At 35.4% G+C, this 27678-nt stretch overlaps 1 protein-coding gene across 1 annotated transcript in view; it reads left to right on the top strand.

Moving 5' to 3' along the window:
• Positions 1-14813: 14813 nt before the first annotated feature.
• Positions 14814-27678, top strand: part of LOC121423714 — a 33273-nt gene continuing 20408 nt past the window's right edge. Inside the window, exons 1-7 of the mRNA XM_041619146.1 lie at positions 14814-15163; positions 18765-18937; positions 20277-20394; positions 21478-21595; positions 24243-24409; positions 25684-25847; positions 26949-27099. Of these exons, the coding sequence (XP_041475080.1) occupies positions 14971-15163; positions 18765-18937; positions 20277-20394; positions 21478-21595; positions 24243-24409; positions 25684-25847; positions 26949-27099 (1084 nt within the window). The 5' untranslated portion in view covers positions 14814-14970. The remainder of the gene's footprint in view (positions 15164-18764; positions 18938-20276; positions 20395-21477; positions 21596-24242; positions 24410-25683; positions 25848-26948; positions 27100-27678) is intronic.

Genomic DNA, 27678 nt, shown 5'->3' with positions numbered 1-27678 from the left:
AGCGAGTTTATAAAGCTGATTTCCTTGATTAGTTCTTGGAAATCTCTCCACTCTTCAATAATATTTTACGTTACATAATACTCTCCAGAAACTGGATTCCGTAATTCGAACACGTAATGAATATTCATCAGCCTATTTACTTATGACCAATCAAGATGAACCAACTGGCTCTCGAGCTAGTCTGCTTAAACAAACTTTTAAGCGGATCAATATAAATCGGGATGATTTACTGCTTAGACACAATAAAAAGCTGCAAATTTATTACGAATATTGAGATATTATTAGCAATTGAAAAAGCGATATACTTTTTATCTAGGTCAAGTTTTTAGGTGCTGTGGTATAATAGTAATGAGTTTGTATGTGCGAGACTAGGTTACGCATTAGATTGCCGAATAAGAAAAACATAGGGGGTTTCCCTGAATTTTGCACACGAACGCAGATCAAATTGCTTCCACCTGTAGTATAGTAGCATTGTTCCATTTCTTATCCCATGCAGATTTACCACATTGCAGAATGTTGCATGGATTGTTATCTCGGCAAGTCCTGTTTACGAAACCACAAATTGGTGACTTGGGGTGACTGGCGTTCCGTTGTCGTAACCCAAGTAAACCAGGATCTAATTTCATAGTGAACACACATTTGAACTGTGAAAACTTTCACTTTATAAAGTTCGAGGAGCAAGGAGGAGGAGGAGGGAAGAAATAGTCCTCGATCTTTTTCGCCACGCGCCTGTGACCTCCTGCTGATGATGCGGAGCGGTACTCGCGTGTGATGACAAGCGGGTACTGGCCGATTCTTGTGGAGTCATGCTTTGCTGATAGTTTGGGTTTGATGATAGGCCCAGTTTCATCGACACGCCACCACTCAGAACTTTCTCGTAATGTATTTTTACTTCAGAACTAACATGTGTAATTCATCAATTTTGTATGAATTTAGTATAGCCTTTGTTTGATTTTGGTTTCTGGGCAATATTTTGAGTTTTCTGCATGATTTGAGAAAGTACACAACGAGGCCGAGGAGCTAGGTGTCCACTCCAGAGTCAAGTCGAACATCGAATTCGAACTTCCGTTCCAAGTCCAACCAAGAATATAAAGTCTTAAAGAGCTATTTCTTAGGTAAGTGAACAAAGTCAAAGTCTCATGATGATAATTGAAAAAAAATATGTAGATCTACACATTTTCATTTTCATATTTTTTGTTTGAGAATATGCAATGTTAAAAGAACTATTAAAAGGTAATTTTTTTTTACTATCAAGCTAGTCTGGTACAGGGCAGGGGCCGCAGGGGGCTGACCATGCAAAAAATCACAATCATATGGTAATTTTTACATTTTTGTACACGGTTTTGGAAAAAAGTGGGGGGGGGGAGGCCGGAGGGCTGAAGCCCCCCACCCTGCTTCTGCGGGCCCTGCAGCGGGGGGGGGGGGGGGGGGGGGGCTGGGAGCTGGGGTTGAGAGGAAGGAGACCCAAACTTAAAGGTCACCATCCCCAATCCGCTTTGAGGTGTTGTTGAAGAATGAAGAGGTTATATGAGTGCATTGAAAAATCTCACACAAACCCAAAAGAAATAAAAGTAAAACATTCAGTATATACAATATGGATATGGAAGCTCTTGGTTCTATAAAATAGATTTGGAGGAGGGGGGGGGGGGGGGGGGGTTATCTCTCCTATTCCCTGGGATGGGCCTCGGCCCTCTCTGGACTTTGAATCCAAATCATGTGACAACTATTTTATCATGTTTATTGACCCTCCTTTCCCCATTTTTTTAGTACTTGTCTTATTCAATTTCCCTGTTTCTTTTCATTTTCTTCTCCTTCCCTCCTCCATTCTCTTCTTCTTTTCCTCCTCTCCCTCCTTCCCCCCTCCCTCTCCACTTATTCTTCTCCACCTCTGTATTTAAAGAGAAATGCCAGTAGTTGCAGTAAACACTGATTTCATGAGAAAGTCTGTAAATCCAGGCTTAATTGCCAGTATATCATCAAGGATCTAGATCTGGTACAGTTACATAAACTGAACTTTGTGAAATCTTGAAATCTACGCTGCAAAATGTTCACACTGAAAATCACCAACACAGATAGGTACACGTGGGACAGTGTATTATTATTGCTGGAATAAAGACCAAACGGTGACCGAATCCGCGCTTATTTTGCTTATTTCTCAGCAATTACACAATTTCTTCAAGAATCCTTTGGCACATATTTTTTTTTCATACAAACAGACACTTGGGTGGTCATTATATTAGATTCTGTAAAAAGTCATTTTGAGATCGTTACCAATACTGGAATTTATCTCTAATCTAGCTCTGGAGTAGCAAAATATCCTTTAACAGTTAATGATTCAATAATTGATTTCACTTTTGGAAAAGGGCGGTTGCGAACACTTTCACTATTACACCGGATTGTAAGATCCTGTTTTGAGTAGTTATAAATCCATTAGTTTCAGGGTGTGTTTAATTAAGTGACCTCCTTCAAGCTAGCCTTTAACAGACCCTTTTCAAACATGATTCTGCGGAATAGCCTTTCAAAATGACCCTTTTCCCATGTTTTTATATCTGTGATTTGAAACACCGTTTTGATCAAACCCAACTGTGATTCTGCCAAAATGTCTTCAAAACATGATTCTACGCTTGAAAAGTGAGGTGTAAACACACCCTTAGTGTACCCTCTTATATTTATGGCATAATGAGTCAAAAGTTTTTCAGAGTGCTGAAGTCAGCATGCAAAGCAAGCAAAGAAAATATAAAACCAAGGAGCTGTGTTGGAAGCTCCTTGATAAAACAGACATTTTTTAAAAATAGATTGATTGATTTTGCATTTAATAGATTTGGAAGTTCATTTGATTTTGATTTCGAAAAATTGTGTAGGCCTAGGGTATCTGTAAGAAAAAGAACATTTGATGGAGGTAAATCAGAACCACATTACTCAGCAGGTGCAGTGATCATTTTGAAATATCTTGTTCCAAGACTGGAGAACTGAAGCATATTGGTGTGGTCTCAGAGGATGAATTTCTTTTGCGAGATTGAGGAACCGGAATTACTTGATTTTACCATCAAACCTATTTACTTGGTTCATTTAGTTTCTTTTGTTTTCCTGGTGTACTTTTACTACTTTGTGTATCTCTGGTGACTGAAGTGATCTATTACCCACTACCAGGAGAAAATGATCATTTTGGTTTGTTTCAGGGCAATGGCGGGTCATATCCGTTCCATAAGGGGAAAATTAAGCGAAAATAGACATGTAGTAACAAAACAAATGTGTGTAGCTTCCCCCAAAATATTTTGTCTTTTCAATTCAAGTTTGTTTGTATTTATGTATTTCCTTATAAAACAATAAAATATATACATGATCAAGTTTGAAAAAAAATCATCAAATAAATATGGAGGATGGCCCATTTCAGCGGTATTAAACCACTGTTCTTCCATGGGGTCCTTTAAAAATTGCTTCTCTAAATTGACATTTTTCATTTGAATTCGTACAAATCATTATTGTATGAATTAGGGTGAATATTGTTGTTTATAAGGAGATTTCCATCCTGATGTCACATTGGTTCGATATAGCAACAAAGAAAAATTAAACATATGAGTGAAGGTTTATTAATAAATAACCAACTAAACAGAGCTTTGTTTTTCAAGTTTTGATTTAGTGATGATGCTCCTGCCCTGTTGATCATGTAAATTTCACAAATATATTATGTTTCTCATAAAATCGTTTTGGGCGGACAAAATAAATTAATGTGTCTGATGAAACGCATATAGACCCGAACAGGTAATTTCCAATATCCTTAAGATAATGGTATTTCATTAAAATAATGTAAAACACCTGTTCTTTGGAAGCCGGTTGCATATGAATGAACTAATAAGTCAAAATTTAAATCAGTCCAAAACTCTTACTCTCTGATGAATTTTTGCTGTAAAAAAAACTTCATTAATATTCTCTCGTTCTCTGCTTTTCTTTGTTTCAACTGTCTTCATGGATCAAATTTTAAAGCATTAATCATACATGTAAATATATCAAGAAGGCCATTTAACATCAGCATGAACGTCCTTTCTTTGTATAAAACCTGAAGATGTTGAATGATGTATAAATCAAATCAGTGCTTGAAAATTTTAAGAGCACATAATCACCGGAACAAAATCATCTGTTAAATTTGAAATAATTGTGTCACCAAGCAGGTTTAAGGTTTTAGTGTATTCCTTTGGTGTCCGAGATTCAACTGAATACAGCAGGGGAAAAAAATCAATATTTTTTTCCACCAGCCCAATTTTGTTACATTGTATTAAAATTTATATTTCACCCTATGTGAATTTCAAGGGATCTTTTATACCCCTTTCATAAACCTATCCTCCAATTAGCCGCCTAATAGTAATGCGAATAATTCAATGAAAATTGCGTTCACAAACTCCGAAAATAAGCCGCATTATTTTTACGAGCGCCCGTCCTGAAAAACGCGGATAAATGTTATGACAACTGGACACGCCCCCTCCGATGCAGTTGTGTTGGAAAAGGGTGACCTTGTGACCGCACCATGGCAATTATCCGCATTATTTGGAAATGCGTTCATAAACTCAAAATCTTTTCCCGATGCTGCTATTATGCGGATAATAGCAGCATCAAAATAATGCGGATAACTCTGGTCCTCCTCCAATTTTACGACCAAATTATGCTGCTATTAGCCGCATAATTGGGTTTATGAAAGGGGTATTAGTTTACCAGGGCTCTGTAGGGCATTTCAGGGGCAAATTCACCCAGAGCCCCATGTATTCTGATCCCTATCATGTGTATCCTTGTTTCACAGTTTTCACAAATTGTGCTTTAGGTTTTTGAGGTATTGCGCACCTCACCGCTTATTTGGGACACCGTATTTACTTCATACTTTGGCCAGGCAGGTTATCGTTCTCATATCTCATGTGTAGGAGATATTTATGACTAAAAAAACATTAATTTCAATTGAAAATGGCTGGATCCTTTATTTCAACCATTGAAAGCCATGATCAAAGCAGGGAATTCAATTTATGGCCTGCATCATTTTATGGAGATATCAACAGTTAACACAGACCTACCTTGGAAGTCCCATAGCTCACAATTCCCTCCTCCTTGTCATATATGTTCTCCTTTTTGGTATGTGTTCTTACTGGCTCATTGTCAACTTTTGAAGTTGATGTTGGGAAATGAATACAATAATATTGTCTGACTCTGTTTCCTTGATGCATTGTCATAGGGTATTGTACACAAGGGATTCTTTCATGAAAAGCCTGCCAACTAATGATAATACCTTTTCAAGATTTTGGCTTCCTTCCTTTTTGAGCTAAGTGATTTTATATTATTGATAGTATTGTTTTTCCTTGAAAATGTGAATAGGGAATAGTTCCATATTATTTTAAGAGCATGTAGGATACTAAGATAGTAATTAGCTTAGGCTTTTAATTGGGTATCATAAAATAAATCAGGTATCATCAAATGAATCAGAAATATATATATAATCCATTCCACCTGCTTAAATCCTGGAAAACTACATTCAAATTGGGGATTCACCTGAGGACACTTCGTTTGGGATCTATGATTATGTATATTATCTTCAATCCAAGTATTTGATGTTATGCTATGAATGAAATGTGTATGACTAGGCCCTATATTCCAGAGAAGCAGAAGTTATCTGTATGTATACATGCCTTTTCAGTTTCAGTTTTATTTTTTCTCATTTCCAACAAAACTGTAGACAAAATCCATGAAAAAATACAGTAATAACATTTGAAATGTAATAAAGAAACATTATATATATACATATAATATATTGAAGTATGCATTGAAAGAAGCACACCAAATAATGGAATATAATACACAAAGTAATTCATATTATTGTAGATTTTAGTATAATACCAAATTATATTTGTTTAAGTACATGTAGAATAGTCCTATATTAAACACCGTAAAAGCTGCATGTATTGTAACACAAATTAAGTCAACTACATTTGAAATTTGACATGCATATTATAGGCCTATTCTGAAATAAAGTATTAGACTTTGATCTGATGAGAGCAGTACAGGCCAGAGACAATGATTGGACAGCCATAGTTTATCAGCTTATGTGCATTTGATAAGATAATGAAAACAAATATACTAGGTGTAGCCTAAGTCCGTAAGCACAGAATAAAATTTGACTCTTTAACAAATAATGACAGGTCTAGGATGGAGACTATACCCCGAACCATGTCTGCTATGCAAAACCTTCACTCGAGTTAAGGTGTCTGAAAACTGCAGCCTATAATGCCTTGTGTACTGAAGGCGCTCTCGCTCATACATCAAGTTTAATGTGCTGGTCTTGTAGATCAAACATGCTATCAGCTAGTGTCTGTGCCTGCAGACTAATCCTTACATGTAGGTGTCAGAGAAGAAGCAGACATGTATGATCATTAGAGAATCTAGTCTCCTACTTCAGACTCTGCATTACACACATTTTAATTTTGCCCAGACTCATTGCTTGTTATTCTTGCCATAATGCTGATGAAAGTGCTTTTAAATTTAAAATCATTTTAGGCCTGGCCTGTTCACTAAAAATGTTTAGACAAAAACTTCAGATTTGGGTAGTTTATTCTAAGGTTTTGTTCTGTAAATAGGCCTATAAATTTGAAAGTGAAGTAGATGAGGAATTGACATCAATTAAATATGATTTTAATTAGGAATTTAATATTCATGCGCTTGTGCCTAAGTTCTTTAGCAGCTTATATTCTTGGGCTTTTTATATGGACATCAATGAAAAAATGACAGTAAACCAAATTTTAGAATGCCTCAAGTTTGTTGACAGACCAATCCTTGTTTTTTTTGTGTTTTGATATGATTTGTTTGACCTATACAGCAGCAACAATCGAAATATAGGGATCTTGCAGTCAAGTGGTTTTTCCATATATTGCTCAAGAGCATATGGAAGATAAATAACAGAATCAACGCTTGTACACTTGTGTTCTTATTAGAATGACCTTGAATAGAAATCCTGATTATTCCATCCATCAAAACAGGAGAAGTAGGCAAAACCAGTCTTGTGAGATTTGTTATCTCCTCATGCAGGAGTCAACCCTGACCTCCAAGGGGTATTGGGGCCACTTGTCAGTTTTACTCTTCATTCATTGTTCAGATTTACCCTATCCATTGGCCATTCATTCATACTAACTTGTAGTAGGTGATGTTCACACCAAGAGTCTCTGGAATCTCTTGAGGCTCATTTGTGTTCCTACCAGAGTTGCTACCACAGCTTTCCTCTGACAAATAATATGTATGATTCCATTATGATTATGAAGGAAAGTTGATGTAGAAATTGTTAGGTCTGCGTCCATATAGCATTTGAAAGTTTGTCCTTCTTCTTCATCTGTAATATAGAAACTGTTAGTATCGTTGAAATCGTTGTAGGTAGGCTACAACGTGAAAATCTGTGAAAATGATCAAATTAAGGAGAGTTGGTGGATGAAGATTTGAATAAAATCTGACAAAAGTTAAGTAATAATTTGATTTACTGGCTGGCATTTTTCCTTGGGATCTCTTGCTGATGTGAAATAATGAGATTGATTTGCTTTGTTACCATGGCAGTTACCATAATTTGGATGGCAAAGTTACTATCTAGTAACTTTTATGCAACCAGGCCCTGTTCCTTAAACTCTTGGCCTGTATGCCTCTAGCCTATTTAAATGCTCTTTTATACTTGGCATTTTGAAGCGTGATGTCTACAGATAGTATATTTTGCTCTATGCGTCAGCCAAAGGCTGAAGGAAGGACATTAGAAAGTCACGGGGGGGGGGGGGGGGGGGGGCTTCATGTAATTTTAGCACAATTACTAAATTTTTACAAACAAGATGGATCAAACAAGCTCTGCTGCAGAAAGTTGAAATAAATGTACACACATAACTCAAAGGATCAGTCCCAATTAAGCATGCTTCTGATTGTTTTTTGAGATCAACATTATGTTTGATTGTTGAATTGTATACTTAAATACAACTCTATTTGTAGGTGCAATCTCTCCCAGGTGAATAAATTTAAACGAAAACCAGTCGAACGAACGTCACATGGTAATTGCGAGTTATTGTTACCAAGGGATTCGATTTTGATAGGAATTCGTGAGCCGCCCACCTATGACGTCAGGGATGTGCGTTCATAGTCCATTCCTGGTACCAGAAGTTCATCATTGTATACGCTTCATATAGGACTACATGAACAATCAATAGCAATAAAAGGGCACAAATGTATTAAACATTTGATCTAGGGACTGTAAAATAGGTTAACTATTTTGGGTATTTGACTGCATTTTGGTTTAAATATCACTTCTTTCAACAAATAATGACCAAATTGTAGAGTAAAAAGTAAATGGAAAATTCACGTGACTGCCTAGAAATCAAATATCTTGGGGCCACATAAATCTGTTTCAATAGGGTGTGTTTAATATATTTCTTAAAGCTTGAATAACAGATCTAAAAGTAAACACAAAACATGGTTATTTCAGGAGTATAAAAAGGTTTTTCAAGATAAACCTAGGTAGTTTTCAAATTCATTGGAAAATGAGCATTTGCAATTGGATGATTGTTCTATAAATTTCTTTCAGAATATAAATCTTTTCATCTTATCATCTGAAGAGTAACATGTTAATAGCCAATGTGCCAAAAGATCAAAGCGGGGCAAACAAATTATTTCTGAATTTGATCACTGATGTAACTATAAGCCAGTTCGTAGTTCCTTTCTGCGCATGATCAGAGGAAGGTCATTTGTACTGAAGTGACATGGTGGTTTAAAATCTAATGAGATAAGCACCAACTTTGATGTCTTGATTATTCATATATTATTTTGAATTGTGGTTTTCATAATACATCCACAAAAAACAACAATGCGTCCATGAACGACTGGTATTTTACAGTTTGCCAAGTACATTGTGCAATGTGCTATGATACATGTATGCATTCAAAGTAGGAATGCAACAAATACTTTCATGAAGTGTTCATTTGTGTGCTATTCTAGTCACCTGGGGCCCGTTGCATAAAACTTTTTACCTGAGAAAACTCAGGTTGTTTTTACCAGAGATTTTGCCCTGTGTTAAAGTCAATGGCAGAAATCAGACTAACCTTAGTTTTCAGATTTTACCAGAGTTTTCTCAGGTAAAAATGTTTATGCAACAGGCCCCTGGTCTATTCAATTTCTTTATCCTGCTATGTAAGGCAAGCTTACGTAATATCTTGCTTTGAAATCTGCCTATCGTAATGAAAGAAATGAAAGGTCATTTGACCAAAATTTTCATGAAGTAACTACGAACTGGTCTATTCTAGATAGTTCCCTGATCAATGCCATGTCTTTCTTTCTTAGAATTTGAATACCACCGGATGCTATGTCGGGAGAGCTTATGCAACACCTTCTTTTGAGCTGCCTCTCACGTCACTGTTCTAATGAAAAATAGGAAAGGTCATTTGAAATAAGGTGATCCAAGGGCAGATCCAGGATTTTCCAAAAGGGGGGCAGACACATTTTCCCCAGGAAGAGGAAAACTTTGACAGGCAAGCAAGCAAAATAACAAAACTAAAAAAGTCTTCACTTGCAAAGGGGGAGGGGAGGGGCACATTTGAATTTTAATGACATTTTTACATAAAATTTTTTAATTATACATGTATCTCTAAATCCACCGATGAGTTGATCATTAGATAAAACTGTGAAGCACTTATTGGAGAGGTCAATCCCTGGGAAGAATATTTTGAATGGCATTGGGCTTAGGCCCCAGCTCTGGTCCCTACTCCCCAGACAGATTAATTTCTAAATGGCCTACACAATATTTTATTCATGTTTGTAATGGAAGAGAAAAAAAAAACTTCTTATTTTTGCCAGTATTTTGGAGAATTTGAGATGCATTTTTCTGGTGAATTGGACCAGCTGTTACATGTATCAATAAATCGAGGTAGGAAAGTAGATTTATGCAACAATATGTGGTTTCAGACCGCCTCGAAGTTCGTCAGTTCCAAGTATTCTCTGATCGGGAAATTTACCCCGAAAGAAAATACCCGCTAAATAGTAGGTACTTGGCGAAATTACGAGAACTTTCGCGGGGATTTTTCCAAGGTTGCAGGTATTTTGGCAATGTGAAAGCAATTTACGGGAACTATTAGTCTAGCGTGTCGTTGGGCGCGGGAGCTGTGGGTGACTGCTGGGCTAGTGATTTTGAATAGATCTCGCCTTGCCTGCTTATCAGACCATACTGCGCATGCTCGTAACTTCAGGAACTTATCCCAAAGGATATGTTTCGGGGCGGTGTGAATGCAGGAATAAGTAATGGGTATTTTTTAGCCTAAAATAGTTCTCGTAATTTAACGGGGATTCTTGTGATCGAGGCGGTTTGAAACCACCTATTGTAAATGGTTTGTTGATTGCCTGATATTTCATGAAAGTTCGTAGTTTGGGACCTTCGGTCGTTGAAGATGGAAATTGAACTCCTTTTTGCTCAGTAGAGCCTGCAATTTTACTATGTCTTGTTGATTGAACAATAGGCCTATATGTTTATTTACTTACATTGTCCAGAAATTAAGGAAGTATTTCTCATGTGCGTGGTATTGAAGACTGGTATGCAAAGGATTCAACAAATAATTTTCTGTTCATGAAGTTAATGGCACTATGAATAAGCACTATTATAAAACGGGTTCAAGGATGTAGCCAATGATGAGTGCGTATTCAAGTCACGTGTTCATGCTTTAATTATGCGCAACCTTCCAGTCGTGCATTTTTCGTGCAGCACTGTGCATTTTTTGTGCAGCACTATGCAATTTTTGTGCAGCATTAGTTCCAATAGCACGTAAGAACTGATACGCGTTCAGTAAAAGAGGCTGGCCGGGATTTTGATGCGCTTACTTAGGCGCGCATAGTAGATACGCGCCTGTGATGTCATAATTGACAGTCTTGTGATCTCTTCGTCTGTGCGATCGTACACAAGTTGGAGGGATTTGAACAAGATTTCCATGAAAAATTCATTTTGCCGACCCGTTTTATAAGACAATTAATGCACATTTTAAGATTCGTGATGTTAGTGACGATGCGAGCAACTCTCGGGTATTCACAATATTATGCAAAAGCACTCGGCGCAAGCGCCTCTTGCTTTCGCATAATTGTAAATACCCTCGAGTGTGCTGCATCGTCATAACATACTCATAAATGTGCATTAATTGTATAATATGAAAGTGATTTTTGAAGAGTACAAAAATTGCACATTCAATAAATTTAATCAATGTTTTGTGAAAAGAAAATGGATTCTTTGAACAGTCCGGCCTCTAAACTGCTTGCCTGTTTTAAATAAGTTCCCTACTTCACTCAATCTTATGAACCTCTTTAGATGAATGAATTCATTAATGAACTATTGTTGTTTGTCAGTATTGTAGTAGGATTTTGATATATGAATGAATAGGCCTTCTTGATAGCTCAGACTTCAGAAGTATCTTTTCCTGCCATTGTTTACTCTAGTGACATCCTTTGTTTTGGGTGCAGATGACCTATGGGTCAAGTAAGGTATCTTTAAAAGTAAACTTGTGATAAAAGATGACAAAAGAAATTTCTGCATAACAGGAAATGTTTTCTACCACCCACTTAGTCTCCTGTCCAGGTACTTGCTTGTCCACACCCCTGTAAATGACCCTTTTCTCACTTTCCAGAAAAAAAAGTTTTACAAATTATCTATAAGATCAAGTTCAATGTAAAAATGCTATTTAAGATTTTACACAACAATATTTACTATGTGAAATCTTAGAGTAGTTGTTTAACAGTTGTGTAAGATTTCAAACTCTTGTTTCAACTGCTTGAACACTTGTTAAAAGGGGAAGTTCTCCCTGACAAAAACCTTGTTGTCAAAAATTCAGAAAAAATAATGAAAAATATTGGTGATGGTTTGGGGAAAATCCATTAAAGATTAAGAAAATTATTAGAATGTCAAGTTTTTGATTTGTGACTTCATGAACGAGCAGCTGCCCCATACAATGTATGTTATGTAATATAAAATGAAAAATTTTCATATTTTTAATAAAATTTATTTTCTGTTTAGGAACGGATGTGAAATGATTTCTATATTGATATATAGAAGGCACAATAAAAACTATTTTCAATTTTCTGAGAAAATGAATTTTCATTGATTTTTCACAATTCAAGTATGTAGGAAAGCTGCTCCCATATGATGTCACAAATCAAATAATTGAAATTTTAATAACTTTTTATTCTTTGATGAATTTTCCTGAAACCTTTGCCAATATTTATTGTTTTTTGACTATATTTACAATAAACATTTTGTCAGGGTGAACTTCCCCTTTAAGCTGTTTAAACAACTACTTTAAGGTTCATGCAATATACAGTGTTGTATAAACTTTTTTAACAATATTTTTTCTGTGCAGTGCATCATTATTATATCAAAGTGTGTATTCCCATTTATCCATGAATATTTCCATTTTGAAAATTCAATGTTGAAACAAAAAGGTTATTTTTAAACTGGCAGATGTGGGTCCAGGAATTTGGAAGTGGGGGGGGGGGGGCAAAGCACAAAAACATCCCTTGCGTCATAGCATGGACCCACCACTGATAAAGTAATGTCGGTAGGCCCTAATACTTCATGGTAGAAATGAATGTAATATCGGCACTGAACCATTATACAACCAGAAAATGAACACAAACAGAAATGTAGAACTATACTTCTTGCCTTGGAAGTAACCCAATATTTGTCCCAAGGCTTTTTTTCCTCTCGAGACATACTTTTCCATGAAAAGTACATTGAAGCATTGAACTTCAAAGCACAGTTAGTTGACAGAAAGTCTGTTGAATGTTGACTAAACTCACAAGGGAGAAATGTTGTTTGCCAGCAAAACGTGAGGTCAGCTGCTTCTCCCCTTGGTTTTGTATGTGAATAGATGTTGTATGATAAATATGTTCCTTTTTATTCACCCACTTGGGGCCTTTATTATTGTATAATTCATTGATTTTTAAAGACAAATATTTTATGTTTAATGAATAGATTTTGCCCTGAAGTCTGTTTGATTTTCTTTTCATCCTGAAACGGATGTATAATAAGTTTTGTCTGACTCATCAAAGCATATTGTTTGCAACTGGATCAGCTTGAATTATAAGAATTTACATTTAGTATGAAAAATATTGAGCCCGACACTGGTATGACGTACTTTGCCTCCACAAAGTATTTCACCTTACAGAATAATTTTTTTTATTCAATTCAATTTATTCATTTAATTCCGATAAAACTTGATTTCCTTTAATGTTCAAAACACAGAAAAAACATAAAATTTCAATAAGTTTTAATGGAAATTCGCGCTCAATTTTTCTTCTGATAAATGGACCTTAAGGCCTGGTCATGGAACGGATAGAAAAAAAGCCATCCCCACTCGCTACCGTTCACCATTTTCGATTTCGATTTTTTTTTTTTTTTTATTTTTGTTTTCTCCCTACCGCTCCACGACCGCTCCAACAATGCTCGGGCCGTGTGACCAGGCCTTAACAGAAAATGTTGAACGAAACCAATTTGCCGGTTCTGAATTGTAAAGAATTATATTGATATTCATGATAATTCACTATTTTTTTTTTGCCACTGAATTCTAACATTGAAAGGGGAGTTCGCTCTGAATGATGTTTGGTTGATTTATTTCAATAAAAGTAGAGAAAATGAGAGAAGAATATTAACGTGGAAATTTCTTATTTTCTCTGTGATATTACTGAAGGCCTTCATTTAAGAGAATGTCGACTTGTCAGACGTTAAGGATATCGCATCAAACAGCAATATATTCTGTATAATTTCATATTCTCACAATTAGAAGTTGAAAATAATTTCTAGAGCATAGGTCCTTTTCTATATATTATTATTTTGTTTGAAAAACACATCCAGAAAAGGGCTGAATTTTGTCCCCATATGATCCAGAGCTGCCAAGTAGTACTGATTTTCAGTATTTAGTACTGAAAAGTGAGAATACTGATAGTTTCATGTAAAATACTGATTTCTAAAGTTTCAGTTGTATGTGTGGTCCTTTGGTAGTTTTTGAACATACTGATTCCCTCACCGAAATACTGATTTTCAGCTTCAAAAATACTGAAATGTTCCTTTTCAGGTTGGCAGCTCTGCATGTCAGTTTGTTATGAAATCCAATAAATGAAATCAATCCAATGCCCCGATTCCAGAAGACAATGGAAGGTTGTATAATCAGGGGATTGTTCAAACCCCTTAGCTCTCACAGTGCCTAATCAGTCACATTTGCTTTATGGCGGGCGTACGGCAAGTCGAAAACAGCCGTTTTATTAAGTTTTATTTTCAAACCACCTATATGTACAGTAGCTATTACAAAAAGAATGTTAAAACGGCTGTTTTTGACTTGCTTAACTGCCGTAGAGCAAATGTATCTGAGGTAGTAATATGTGAAATAAAAAGAATTAGTACCATAAAATTCTGATACAATTCATGTTCACCCCTCCCCCCAAGAAACAAACAACCAAACTTCAAACTTCTTTTGAGTATACCTAGGGTTATGTACTTTCCTTGATGATATCTCTTTCCTATCATATGCTGGTCATGTGTACATTTACCATCAAAAGTCTTTGTCCCATTTATCATGATCATCATATTTCTGTCAAGGACTAATAGCAAGACAACTTGTGAAGTTTATTTGCAATAGCTAACAGCACCAGGCTTCAGATATCACAGGCATAAACAAGGGGAATAGAACACCCTGAGGAAATTAGATCCTTATCTTCCACAACCATCTGTTACTCTACTCCAATGTATTTTTTCTTTTCCATTTTTTTTTCTGTTTTCAGAAAAAAGGTAGTAGCCACCTACCACCCAAGGCCACTGGTGAATGTGTGGACAGGGAAAGGAATGAGGAAGTGTATGGCAGGAAATCGGGCAGTGTGCCAAGACTGCCACTGACCAATCAGCTGCGAGGAAGTGAGGCTTGTGTGGGGCTTTTGACCAATCAGAGGAGAGGGATGCCACTCAGTGAGGGAAGGAATGCTGACCAGCTGGTGGTTGGGGGCGGAGCTTGCCTAACTTCCAGTCACAGTGTTGTAAGGAGGAGGAAAGCAACAATGGTGGACCAATGCCCTGGATTTTGGACTTACCTGGGATTGACCTTTGCTCTCATGACCTTTATCTCATGTCAACCAGTAATGGGAATTGATGGTAATTATTTTATTAAAAAGCTGTGGATTGCATTAGTGCATACAAACAGATGTTTAAACAAACTGTTTTTGCCTCCATAAATGGCTATATCCATGCTTTTCATGCTGAGGTATTTTGGAAGTGACCATTAGGAGCACATCCCTTGTGTAATTAAAGGTACTGTTTTTTTTAAGAGAGATAATCTACTTTCCAGATTCATACATAATGAAAGCAACAAACAAAATTGGTTGTTTTTCAAGCTAGGCTAAAATTAGATTAACACAACTTGGACAACTTGGAATATGACAGTTAGGTATGTCTGCCACATGATATGTATCACCTGGAAATTTATTTTACTTGAGAAGTCTAATAATGTTCGATTCCCATAGGTCGAAAAATGCATGAATCATTTTCATACTCATAAAAACTTGTGATAGAATATGGGACATTATGATCCTGTTTATTGATATTGCTGTAATTGAAAATGTCTTTTTATATTTAAGTTAACAAAGGCTTACATTAGTTTTAGCAAAAACAAACACTGTAAGTATAATAATAAGAGCATAACCTCGAATAAATAATTCCACTGTACTTACTCAAAGCCTGATATATTTGTTTCTTATATCACATACATTCCCAAAATACACCACCCATATTATTTTTGTCATTTAATCTTATTTTGACATTGTAGTGTTTTGTTGACTGAAGGCAACATAAGGCGGTTTCAAACCGCCTCGATCACAAGAATCCCCGTTAAATTACGAGAACTTTTTAAGGCTAAAAAATACCCGTTAATTATTCCTGCATTCACACCGCCCCGAAACACATCCTTCGGGATAAGTTCCCGAAGTTACGAGCATGCGCAGTGTGGTCTGATAAGCAGGCAAGGCGGGAGATTCAAAATCACTTGCCCAGCAGCCACCCACGCCGCCGCGCCCAACGACACGCTGGGATAAAAGTTCCCGTAATTTGCTTTCACATCGCCAAAATACCTGCGACCTTGGAAAAATCCCCACGAAAGTTCTCGTAATTTCGCCAAGTACCTACTATTTAGCGGGTATTTTCTTTCGGGGAAATTACGCGTAGTTTGCTTTCACATTACCAAAATACCTGGTATTTTCTGATCGGGGTAAATTTCCCGATCAGAGAATACCTGGAACTGGCGAACTTCGAGGCGGTCTGAAACCACCTATAGAGTGTTACTCCTCTTGTAAAGCTGACATTTTCGGTGCCAATTTGGGAAATTCCCTGCTCTCTGACATGAAACTTATTAGGTAGCAAAATTCAGTTTTGTTAGTGTTATTAAAGTTTCACTTTTTGCCTGAAGTGGTTTAAAATTGCAATCCAAACTTCAAATAACTTTACTGGACGTTGGAATGGAGTAACAAAATTGTGACTGTTTTGGGAAATTTCGGATGAGTGATAATAAATATTTTGAATATTTTTTTTAATGTAAGATTGTCAAAACTAGACCTTTTTTTCATTTTGCAATTTGGTTGAAGTATTTGGCCAAGTCAATATGTAACATTCGTTTGCAATTTACAACAGACTATCATCAATTATTTAGCCATTGAAATAAAAACTTCTCAAAAATAAATAATGTACAGAACCAACAATTTTATCAATGATATTTAATCTGATCCAATCAGATCCTAAATGCTAACAAAGCAAGAAACACTCCAATCAATAAACATTTATTTAGAAATAACTTGAAAAAGTGTGATGGAATATCTTCAAGTATGACAATGGTTACAATAATTAAATCAATATAAGTATAACAGTAAGTTTTTTTTTTCTTTTTCTTTTCTTGGTACCTTACACTTCATCAGGCATATACTAGTAAACTGTTTTCTCTGCTTTTAAACTTCTTCTTGTGAATTTTTGATGCTTCGTAATAATATTGAAAGTGAAATTTGTGTGAAGTTTTGTTGTGGAAATATCTCTTGTATACTGGAAGGAAGTGCTTTATGAGACTTAAAGTTCATAAACACAAAATTAATGATTGTATTCGAAAATGGATTTTTTAAATGATTTCCTGTTATCAAAGTCGATTCAAGAATAGATTTATAGTTAAAGTATCTGGGAAATACCACAATTCTTTTAATATCCATCCATTTTAAAGAAGGAAAAGCAATAATGTGTCAGTTTCACAGATTTAATGAAATATGATTGAAAAATGGGTTTATATATTTTTTTCAATTTTACCATTTTCCCATAAATTCTAGAGCGTTAAAAACTCACCTATTCAAATACTACTATAATACCCCTTTCATAAACCCAATTATGCAGATAATATCCGCATAATTTGGTTGTAAAATTGGAGCAGGACCAGAGTTATCCTGATGGTGCAATTATCCGCATAATAGCAGCGTCGGGACCAGATTTTGACTTTATGAACAAATTTCGAAAGTAATGTGGATAATTGCCATGGTGCAGTCACAAGGTCACCTTTTTCCAACACAACTGCATCGGAGGGGGCGTGTGCAGTTGTCATGACAATTATCCGCCTTTTTCAGGTCGGGCGCTTGTAAAAAAATAATGCAGATTATTTTCAGAGTTTGTGAATGCAATCTTTATTGAATTATCCGCATTACTCTTAGGCGGATAATTGGAGGATGGGTTTATGAAAGGGGTATAAAACTTTACTAGCGAGTGTATTGAGAAGCCATATCGAGTTGGTTTTCCTCTTTAGGCGATTCAATTCAATTAAATAATAGATCGATTAAAATCAGGGCCCCGTCTTACAAAGAGTTGCGATTGATCCATCGACCACAACTAGGGACGGCCAGTAGTGTCAACAACTAATATGCAAATTTGTTTAGAATATTTTCAAGGTATGTGAATTCATGCATTCATTGTTCTCTTGAAGATTCAGTGTGATTATTCTTGTTTACCAAGGAGATTGTGCAAATTTCCTGTAGAAATTGTTTTGGTATAGATGGATTTTCATACAGTTGAGATTGATTGGGTCAGTCATAACTCTTTGTAAGACAGGGGCCCAGTTCTCTATTCAAGACAAGACAGGAATATGGTAAAAAACTTACAAATGGTGAATGGCAGTTAATACACAATGTTTTGATAAGGACAAAACCCTGAAGTTACGCAACATATACAACTTGGTGAATGAAACCAGCTGTTTTTATTAGTCGTTGAAAGTAATGCAAACAGCAAAAAGACAAAGAAATTGATCAGCTTTGATTATAAAAGAAATTACAAAACTTCTTTAATTTAATCTTTCAGGTTAAGATGTTTAGAGAACAATATGTTTTGAAAATTTATAGGGATTAGACTTTTCTATTTTCTCACTTTTTACTTTTCAAGTAACAAAATTTGTGATTTTGAAATTTTCAGACAGATTTAGCTTTCACTGAATTATTGTTGTTGTTAAGTTTACGCTTTTGAAGTTGATTAGATCAAGTACATTGAAATTGTGGTCCATATTTTTTTCTGATAGGACTTCATCCTAGAAAAATGCAAAGTGTGTAATAGATGTTCTGCTTAAGATAGGGTAACTGCTGCATTGTTATAGAATGAATAAAGTCTTCTGATATTTATTGTTAACTGTTATGTAAACAAGTATAATTATCAATATTATTTTGATTATTATGTTTTTTCTTTACAGTTTATATTTTCCCTGAAAGTGGTGTCATAGAAGTAGGGACAGACTTGAACATCTCTTGTGTCTTGAGGAATGAGACTAGAGCCGAGGGAGCAATACTAACATCAGATAATATCACCTGGTATAAAGACCAAGAATTGATTCCACCGGAGAATTATCATATAGTAAACGATACTGTAAGTAAATATTACTTTATTTATGACTTCAATAACACTTTCGCACATATTCTGAAATCAGGTTTAATTTAGACCAAGGACTAACTCTTTGCTATAATTAGGCCTGAGTCATGTCAATTTTTTTTTTAAACAAGCATTCGTTTAAAAAAATGAGAAAAATATTAGAAGACAGGATAAAACTCGCAGATGCTTACATGGCCATTTAGTTCTCTTTGTTAGTAGCTAAGCTACGAGATGCATATAGAGTCTGCCGCCCTCTATATGTTTCTCGAAGCTTAGCTACTAACAAAGAGAACTAAATGGCCACGTAAACATTGGCAAGTTTTTTTCTCCATCTTCTCAACATATTTTTCTCAGTGTTCACCTGAAATGTAACAAAGAAACCTGAGTTATTATTGGTAAGACTGAATGAAACATACTCTAAAACTATGTTGAGATATTCAGGAGAAGAAAATGTTAAACTATTTGTTATGTATTCCATTATTTTATTGGAATACAGGAACGGAAAAAAAGAAAACTGGAACCTGCACACATCAGACGGATTCCGTTATTCCGTGTGTTCCGAGCCAGGCATAGCTAAATTACAATTTTTATTAAAAATTTACATGTATCTTTCTTATGATCACTGTGATTTGATAATAATAATAATGATAATGATAATATTAATAATAATATAAAGTTTGCTTGAGTTTAACATGTATTGTTGTTTTTGTCAATAATTGCTCAAAAAGTGCTCTAACATATTCAGAAGGAAAGTACACTACTTCATCATTAGAAAGCATATATAGTTTAATGTATTTGCATGTTAGAATTAGTACTACATATGCACACTACTTATTTCAATTTAACCCTGTGGTTGCTATTTCTTAGTATCTCCTCTCTCTCTCTCCTCCAAAGTTCAAATAGTGGACATTCCATTATTACAATTCGTTCTTTTATATCCTTTCGAATTTCTGCTCTCTCCACTCTCACTCATCATTATCATATGTACATGTATAGTAGCTTGTTATAAAGAAAGTACTCTGATTGTTCAATGTTGTGGAATAAACACTTCTAGTTTAGACATCAACTAGTGAAGTCACACCTTTTTCTCTGTGCAGTCTGAAGTTCTAATATTCAACCCCAAAATGTAACATATGGCTATTTCATATGTTAATGTGAATACAAATATAATACTAAAAATACAGACAGATAGCCATTGATAGTCATTGATATGCATCACCGGAGGAGTAAAATCAATTAAAAAAAATATCTAAAATGTAACACTTTAGCTTACCTGTCAACTTATTTTTTTTCTTTCTTAAATTAATGTCTGATTTCTGCCCTCTTATATTTTTAGACCTCACTTCTTGCCATTGTAAATGGTAGCTTGGCGGATACAGCTACTTATCACTGTGTTCTGCCCCCAGACGCTGACGACGTTGGTGAAGCCAGGAGTTCCTTCGTTCAGGTTGGATGTAAGTATGAGATAGTTTATGCCAGTTCATGTCAGTATTATTCCTTATTTTACAGGTTTTGTTATCGTTATTGTTGCAGTTGTTCTGTTTTTGCTGATATTTTCACTACTACTCCTATGACTACTACTACTACTACTACTACCACCACCACCACCACCACCACCACCACCACCACCACCACCACCACCACCACCACCACCACCACCACCACCACCACCACTACCACAACTACTTCTCCTACTACTACTACTACTTTTTGCCACTGCTACTACTGCTTCTAGTATACTGTTACTTCTATTTCTAATATTACTTCAACTTCTTTTTCATGTACTTTTATTACTGAAATTATTTTTTAAATCATATTAATTGATTAAAGAATTGATAAAGATCCGTAGGAAATCAGAAAAACAAAGAAACTGATGTAACTTGAATTTGTTTAAACAGACAAGTTATAAAGTCCAATTCAGTAATGAAATTTCCCAAATGGCTGAATGTATCATAGCCTTAACAGTATCCAATCGTTGCAGTGCTCTGATAAAAAATAGGTTAAAGAAAACCCTAGTTGCAAAAATGTTTTGACAAAATTTATGACTAACATGACATTGGGGAAAAAATACAATTTGCCCACCCTCTCTCCCTCCCTCTATCTGTCTGTCTGTCTTTCTCTCTCTTTCCCCTTTGTGTTTTACCATCTATGGCACGCCATTTGCCTGCTAATTCCAATAAGCACTGTTTATCGCCGATAGACACTGTTTATATATATAGATAAATTTTCACCCGATAAACATAATTTTTCTCCATAAACTGTGTTTTTTACTTGATAAACATAGTTTATCTCGATAAACTGTGTTTATCAGTGATAAACTGTTTTTATTGGAATTACTGGGCTCGCCATACCCATCTCCCCTCTTCCTCTCTCTTATATCTTATCTATTCCATCTACTTTCTCTGTTTCACTTCTGTCTACTCACAAGCACTCTTTCTCTCTTTCTTTTCTGTCCTTGTCTTTTTTTCTATCTTTGTAAATCTTTGTTAAATTATTTTTCTGTAAATGGTGTAATTTTCTTACTCTGACTTTTTCAGATTACCCCCAGCCCGCCAAATCACTGACATGCTTCAGCCATAATTCAATGGACTTTCAATGTGAATGGGAACCCGTACCTACACATATCGCCGACGAGACTCATGTATTTCAATACTAGTAAGTGGTTTTTCTCATATTGCAAATATCAAGAGCAAATATTGAAAATTTGCTCAGTATCTCATGCTTTAGGGCTAACATTCCAAGCCACTTCAAACATCCCCAAAGAATTCAATTTTTTTTCATTACATGTTAAACTTAGAAATGAGAACAGGGTCTGAATGTATGACTTGGTCCGATATGAGATTCATAACTATGCATGTTCTATTCAAGAGTTGTTTGGGTAAATAAATGTACTTTTTATAGACTTGTTTGTCTCTTCATTGAATGAGGGTGTGTTCAATGTTGATTTTCAGATTTAAACAGCAACATGAATCATGATTGAAAATGCAGTTACAAAACACATAATACACGCACAAATACGTTTAAAAACTCAATGGTGTTTACTGTCGCATTCACGATGCTGAAGGTTGTTAAATCAGAGCTGATCTTATGACCAAAAGTAGCTTTTTCAGCGTTTAAATTTTCCTTTGAATTGTGAACTGAAGGATGTTTACTTTGACGACCGGGAATGGGGAATATCGAGCACAGGCTTTTTTATCATTATATCTATGTTTTTTCATTGCATTTTCAATCATGATTCATGTTACTGTTTAGATTTAAAAATTGACATTCGGAATGCATCCATAGTCTCACAATGATAAAAAATCAATAATCTATATACATGTAGATAATGATAGAATTTGGAATAGTGGAAAATTGTGATGATTTTTTTTCAACAATATTTTTTTAAACAATATAGCATACGTGATAACTGTTGATATAATACAAAATTATCTGTTAGAAAGGAAGGCTTCTTAAGGTACATGAACAATAATCATGCTTTTTATTAACACTAGAAGCTCTCATTTTGCATAATGATAGAGCATAAAATGAATAAACAGTCCCTCAAGTCAGCAAGTCAGCAAACTATGGGACATTGGTTGTGAAGTAGGCCATTCATGCACTTATAGCACTTTCCTGTTTGCCAGAGGAATTCCTTTTTTCAAAGGAATACAGGAAGCGTTAAGTTGACTTTCTGTGTTATAGAGATCAATCCCAAACATGGATATTATTTGGCATGTACAGACCTACACTTCCTAGGTTAGGCCAGGCAGGAAGAGCACTCTTGAAGTCACATCGATATCCGGGTCAAAGAAGGCATATATGTATATATGCTCCCCCATTTTATTGTGAATGATCGTATGCATTCAAATATCATAAAACACATGAGATATGAATGAATATTTGTGTTCTATTATGGCCCTGGATAAAAAAAACAACCCAAAACACCACCTATAAAAATGTGTACCACATTGAGCTTGGGTGTGGATAAATGCTCTCAATATGTTTGTTCTTTTAGAGAAACGTCATGTGCAATCAATGATTCAAATGTCATAAAACACTTGAGATATGAATAGAAGTTTGCATTCTATCATGGCCCAGTTGCTAAAAATCACCACCTCTAAAAGTGTCCACCACTCTTGAGCTCTCAATGTTTGTTTTTATTGAGAAACATCATGTATTCAAGTATCTTCGCGATTAATCTTGAGATTCAAGAAACCCTGTCTCCACCATCGCAAGAACAGCGATTCCTGCTCGAGTCAAGCAAGGCATCAATGCATTATGGTCTGACGCTGTGAATAAATAATCTTGAGTGCGTCTGCACCTAAGAATTAGCGTGATAATTCGTGAAATAGCGCGCTATTTTGCAAATAATCCTAAGTTGACTTGGGATTGCAATCTCGAGATTAATCCTACGAACTAGCGCGATAATTGCGTCTCCATCGCAAATAATCTCGAGATTGTTCAGATCGGGATAATTTACTGAATCAGAAATAGCACTCTAATTTGAAAACTCAGGATGGTGCAGATGGCCCTAAATGTATTGTTTTTATTGAGAACCAATATGAATTCAAGTATCATAATACACATGAGATATGAATCGAAATTTCTGTTTCTTCATGGACTAAGATCTAAATAAAAACCATCAACCTCTGCAACTGAGTGCCATCTTGAGCTTAAGTGTAGATTAATGCTGTCAGGAGGCAGCAGGTCAACTTTTCTAGATCTACATTATGCATCACTGAAAGAGTCACATTAAAAGAATGATAAACAGTAACATTTACAGGTTATTGCAGATTTCAATCTAGCTCTTCAATTGTCCTTGAAAAGCCACTTCTTTTTTGGTGTGTTTTCTTAATCAAGGAAAGGATAGGGAGTTTGAGATTTACAAGTGGACATTGGGGGCTGATTACATCATCTCAAGGCATTGCGAAGGTGCTACGCCCTCTTTCTTGTCCACTTTCAAACTAGAGAACATGAAAAACTGTAAATCCCATGTCCAGGATCTATTAACTTCTTTGCAAGCCGCCCTTCATGTGCCTGTATGCATTCAGTATAGTCTGAAAGATTTTTATCTGCAGCAATGTCCACGCAGGCACTCAAGTGCATTGAGACATATGATAAGTGGAATAGGATGCTAGTCTTGTTTACACTATTTAAAACTGCCTTGATGAGCTGTGTGGCTAATTTTTTAAATCCAGACCCTCCTCGGCCCCATCCCCCCACCTCAATTAAACAAGTAACCTGGCCCGTAAGTAAATGTTGAGTAACTGGTGGTTCAGTAGATGTATGTTACGTTTCAATATTTTTGTTACCTTTGTAGTTTCCGTGGAGAATATAAAGAATGTCCAGAACTGATTTCATCCACCGAGTGTTTCATAGGGTACGAGCATCACACCGGGTCAACCCAAGAGATCCGTGTCAGGTCATCGAATGCTCTTTTACCCGATGGAGTCTATTCCTCAGTAAGGTTCAATCCAGACACAGAAAGTGAGTCATTATTTTGATTTTGATTTTAATTTATTTTTCTTCTACATAACAATATAATATAACATAGATATAACAAACATATAAAGCATAAAATTAATAGCAGAAGATGGATTGCCATAGTAAGCAAAAAAATGCTTGAAAAATATGACAAACCGAAACATATTTTAACCATATAATCATATTATGAGCAGAAGGGACAGTAACAAATTATTAAAGTATCAATTAAGTATAATATAATTTAAGAGAACAAAATCTAACAACCCAAAACTTGCTATAATTTATATAATCAAGTAAAAAAAAAAAACAATGATAATGATAAATGAAGATGATGAAGATGATGATGATGTGGCGATGGAAATAATGATAATGATGATGGAAACGGAATATTAGAACATGATTATGACACAAGAAAGTTTATTTTACATATTCCGATAGTAACATGACCTTAACTTTAGTTTTGAATGAGTGTAGGGAGCAAGAGGATTTAATTCATATGAAACAATTATTTTTTAATCCTTTTCAAAGATGTAAAGAAAATTTCAATTCTGAGTTGAGTCTGTAATGGTATGCTCATGCAGTTTGAATTATCAAAGTGCATGAAGTCACCATCGTGGCCATGGCAGAGGAGGAGTAGTTGAAGTAGAATAATGATAATGATTAAGTTTGTCGATAAAGTGGTTGCGGTAGTTGTACTCGGATTATGATCATTATCATTATGATAATAATATAGGGTATATATATTGCGCACATATCAACCTTGTTAGGTGCTCAAGGCACTCCTATATTACCCGGCTAAGCTAGGCGTTCATAGCGCACACAGCTTTTTAAGGAATTACTTCCTACCGTTACCCTTTACCTCACCTGGGTTGAGTGCAGCACACTGTGGATCAGTTTCTTGCTGAAGGAAATTACGCCATGGCTGGAATTCGAACCCACGACCCTCTGTTTCAAAGTCCGAAGACTAATCCACTGGGCCACAACGCTCTATTATAGTTATTTTTATTATCATCAGTTGTCGTTTTTGGATAGTTGTGATTATTATTATTGATCTGTTTCTTGGAAGATGTGTGCATGTCAATTTCCGTAATATGTATATGTATGATACCTGTTTATATTTGTTATGTTTATGATCTAAATGATACCAACCTGAATGACTAATTAAGTCCAAATCATTTTGTTCATGTCAGCCTATTAGTGATGGAATAACATACATGTACCTCCTACGCGGTTGTACGAATCATGTCATATAAATTTTGTTTCCAATTTGTCGTCAGCCATTCCTCTACCTCCTCGAAATCTAAGCCTGACATCAAGGAGTGCAACAGTTCTCCATGCATCCTGGGAGTTGCCGGCCACTTGGGATCCAGATTTTAAGTTTATGTTGGAATATCGTCTCCGATGGGCTGCCGAGTCCGACCCACAAAATTGGCTCGGGGAGGTTAGTGCTTGATGGAGCTAGATCATACTGTTGTGTCTAAATTCTATTGAAGAATGATATGACTAAGATAGTTGGATAAAAGGTGGATTTATATAGCGCCTTTTTGCTGGAGGATACATAGTGCCACTATTATTACCTCAGCTTTAGCTTTAGCAGCCGCTTCAGCTGTGCCCAGCAAATGAAAAGAATTAATCCCTTTCACCTCACCTGGGTCAAGTGCAGCTCAATATGGATGAATTTCTTGCAGAGAGGAAAGCATGTCATGGCTTGAATTCAAACCCAATGACCATGTTATTTGACAGATTAGAATCAGCCAGGCATACTACATACTTGGTTGAAATGATATTAATATTTGAAAACTTTAAATTGCTACTTGCTATTATCTTTTGAGAAATACTTATGCTGATGAGGTACTAAGATTATTTAATGCTACTTTGTTGTAATAAAAGAATATTTCAATTCTATAATAAACAACAAAAAATTAATTTTTAAACCACAAAGACATTTGTCATTAAAGTGCTCAAAGTTTATTTTAGGAATACATTAGCTGTACAAACATCAACTAGAATAATGAATCAAAAATATTTCGAAAATGTGTGATAAAATTTATATTTTTATGTTTGTATGTAAAAGACAAGATATAGAGCATATTCGCACCAGAACATGTTACCAAAATATTAATGGCATTGCCAATTTAAGGGTATAAGAGTCAGATCTAAGTTATTTAGTAGGCCTTAAAAATATTTGTTTTGTTATCCGACCGTCTGTGAAATGAAAAAAAAACCCAACCTAACAACCCCCAGGTAATTCTTAATTTCTTTGCAGATCCAAAATATTTAACTGAAATCTTTTTGTGATAAATGTCACATTTGAGTGAAGAATTTACTCGATATTCTATTCAATGGCTTCAAAAACACTTTAATATACGTTTTGAATGCATTCATAAATAAGTCATCTCGTGTGATTTTCCAAATTGACTAACTGCATGACCCAACATTTTTATTTTGGACTTATGAGGGCAATATTATATTTATTCTTAGGGCATTATTTTTTCATGCAGTCTTTTAAAAAAATGTGTGATGTAATTTTTTTTGTTTTCAGTTACATGTTCCTACTGGTTCATCATATGATATTCATCAATTAGAGCCTTACACTAATTATTTTGTTGAAGTGGCCGGCCGACATAAATACAACTTTGATCAAGAGTGGTCAGATTGGACCAACCCCGAACAGTGCAGAACTGAAGAGTCTGGTAAGCAAAATTATTCACTAAAATGATATAGCTTATATCTTCTTCTTCTTCTCCTCCTCCTTAACCCTTTCTAAAAGCTTAACTTTAAAAATAGCAGGGCTTTAATCTGCTTTAGTTTTAGAAAACAGCTTTCAGGACCCTTTGCATTTAAAGGAAACCAAAACCCAAGAAGAGAAGCAATCTTATTGGAAAAAGTAAAATAAGAGGAACTATTAAAAAAAATTTCATCAAAATCGGTTATGAAATAAGCAAGTTATGGAAGTTTGAAAACTCTTGTTGTACTTTCTATGTGGATCCTCAAATTGGCAAACGTGCTTCAAAATGGCTGATTTTGTGGACACATATTGTACACATATTTTCAGATTTTCCCCTTTATTTTACATATTTCATATTATCTCCTCCTGACCTTGACATATATGATTTGGATTATATTTTCCCATGACATATGTTGTGCTCAGAAGGAGGCAAGATGCAATTTGAAAGATGAGGAAAATCTGAAAATTTGTGTACAAAACACATGGAGAGTTGTCCACAAAATCAGCCATTTTGAAGCACGTTTGCAATTTGAGGATGCCCATA

The sequence above is a fragment of the Lytechinus variegatus genome, chromosome 11 (genome assembly GCF_018143015.1).
Source record: "Lytechinus variegatus isolate NC3 chromosome 11, Lvar_3.0, whole genome shotgun sequence".
NCBI classification, from domain to species: Eukaryota; Metazoa; Echinodermata; class Echinoidea; order Temnopleuroida; family Toxopneustidae; genus Lytechinus; species Lytechinus variegatus.
This window is presented reverse-complemented; position numbering and strand designations above follow the sequence as displayed.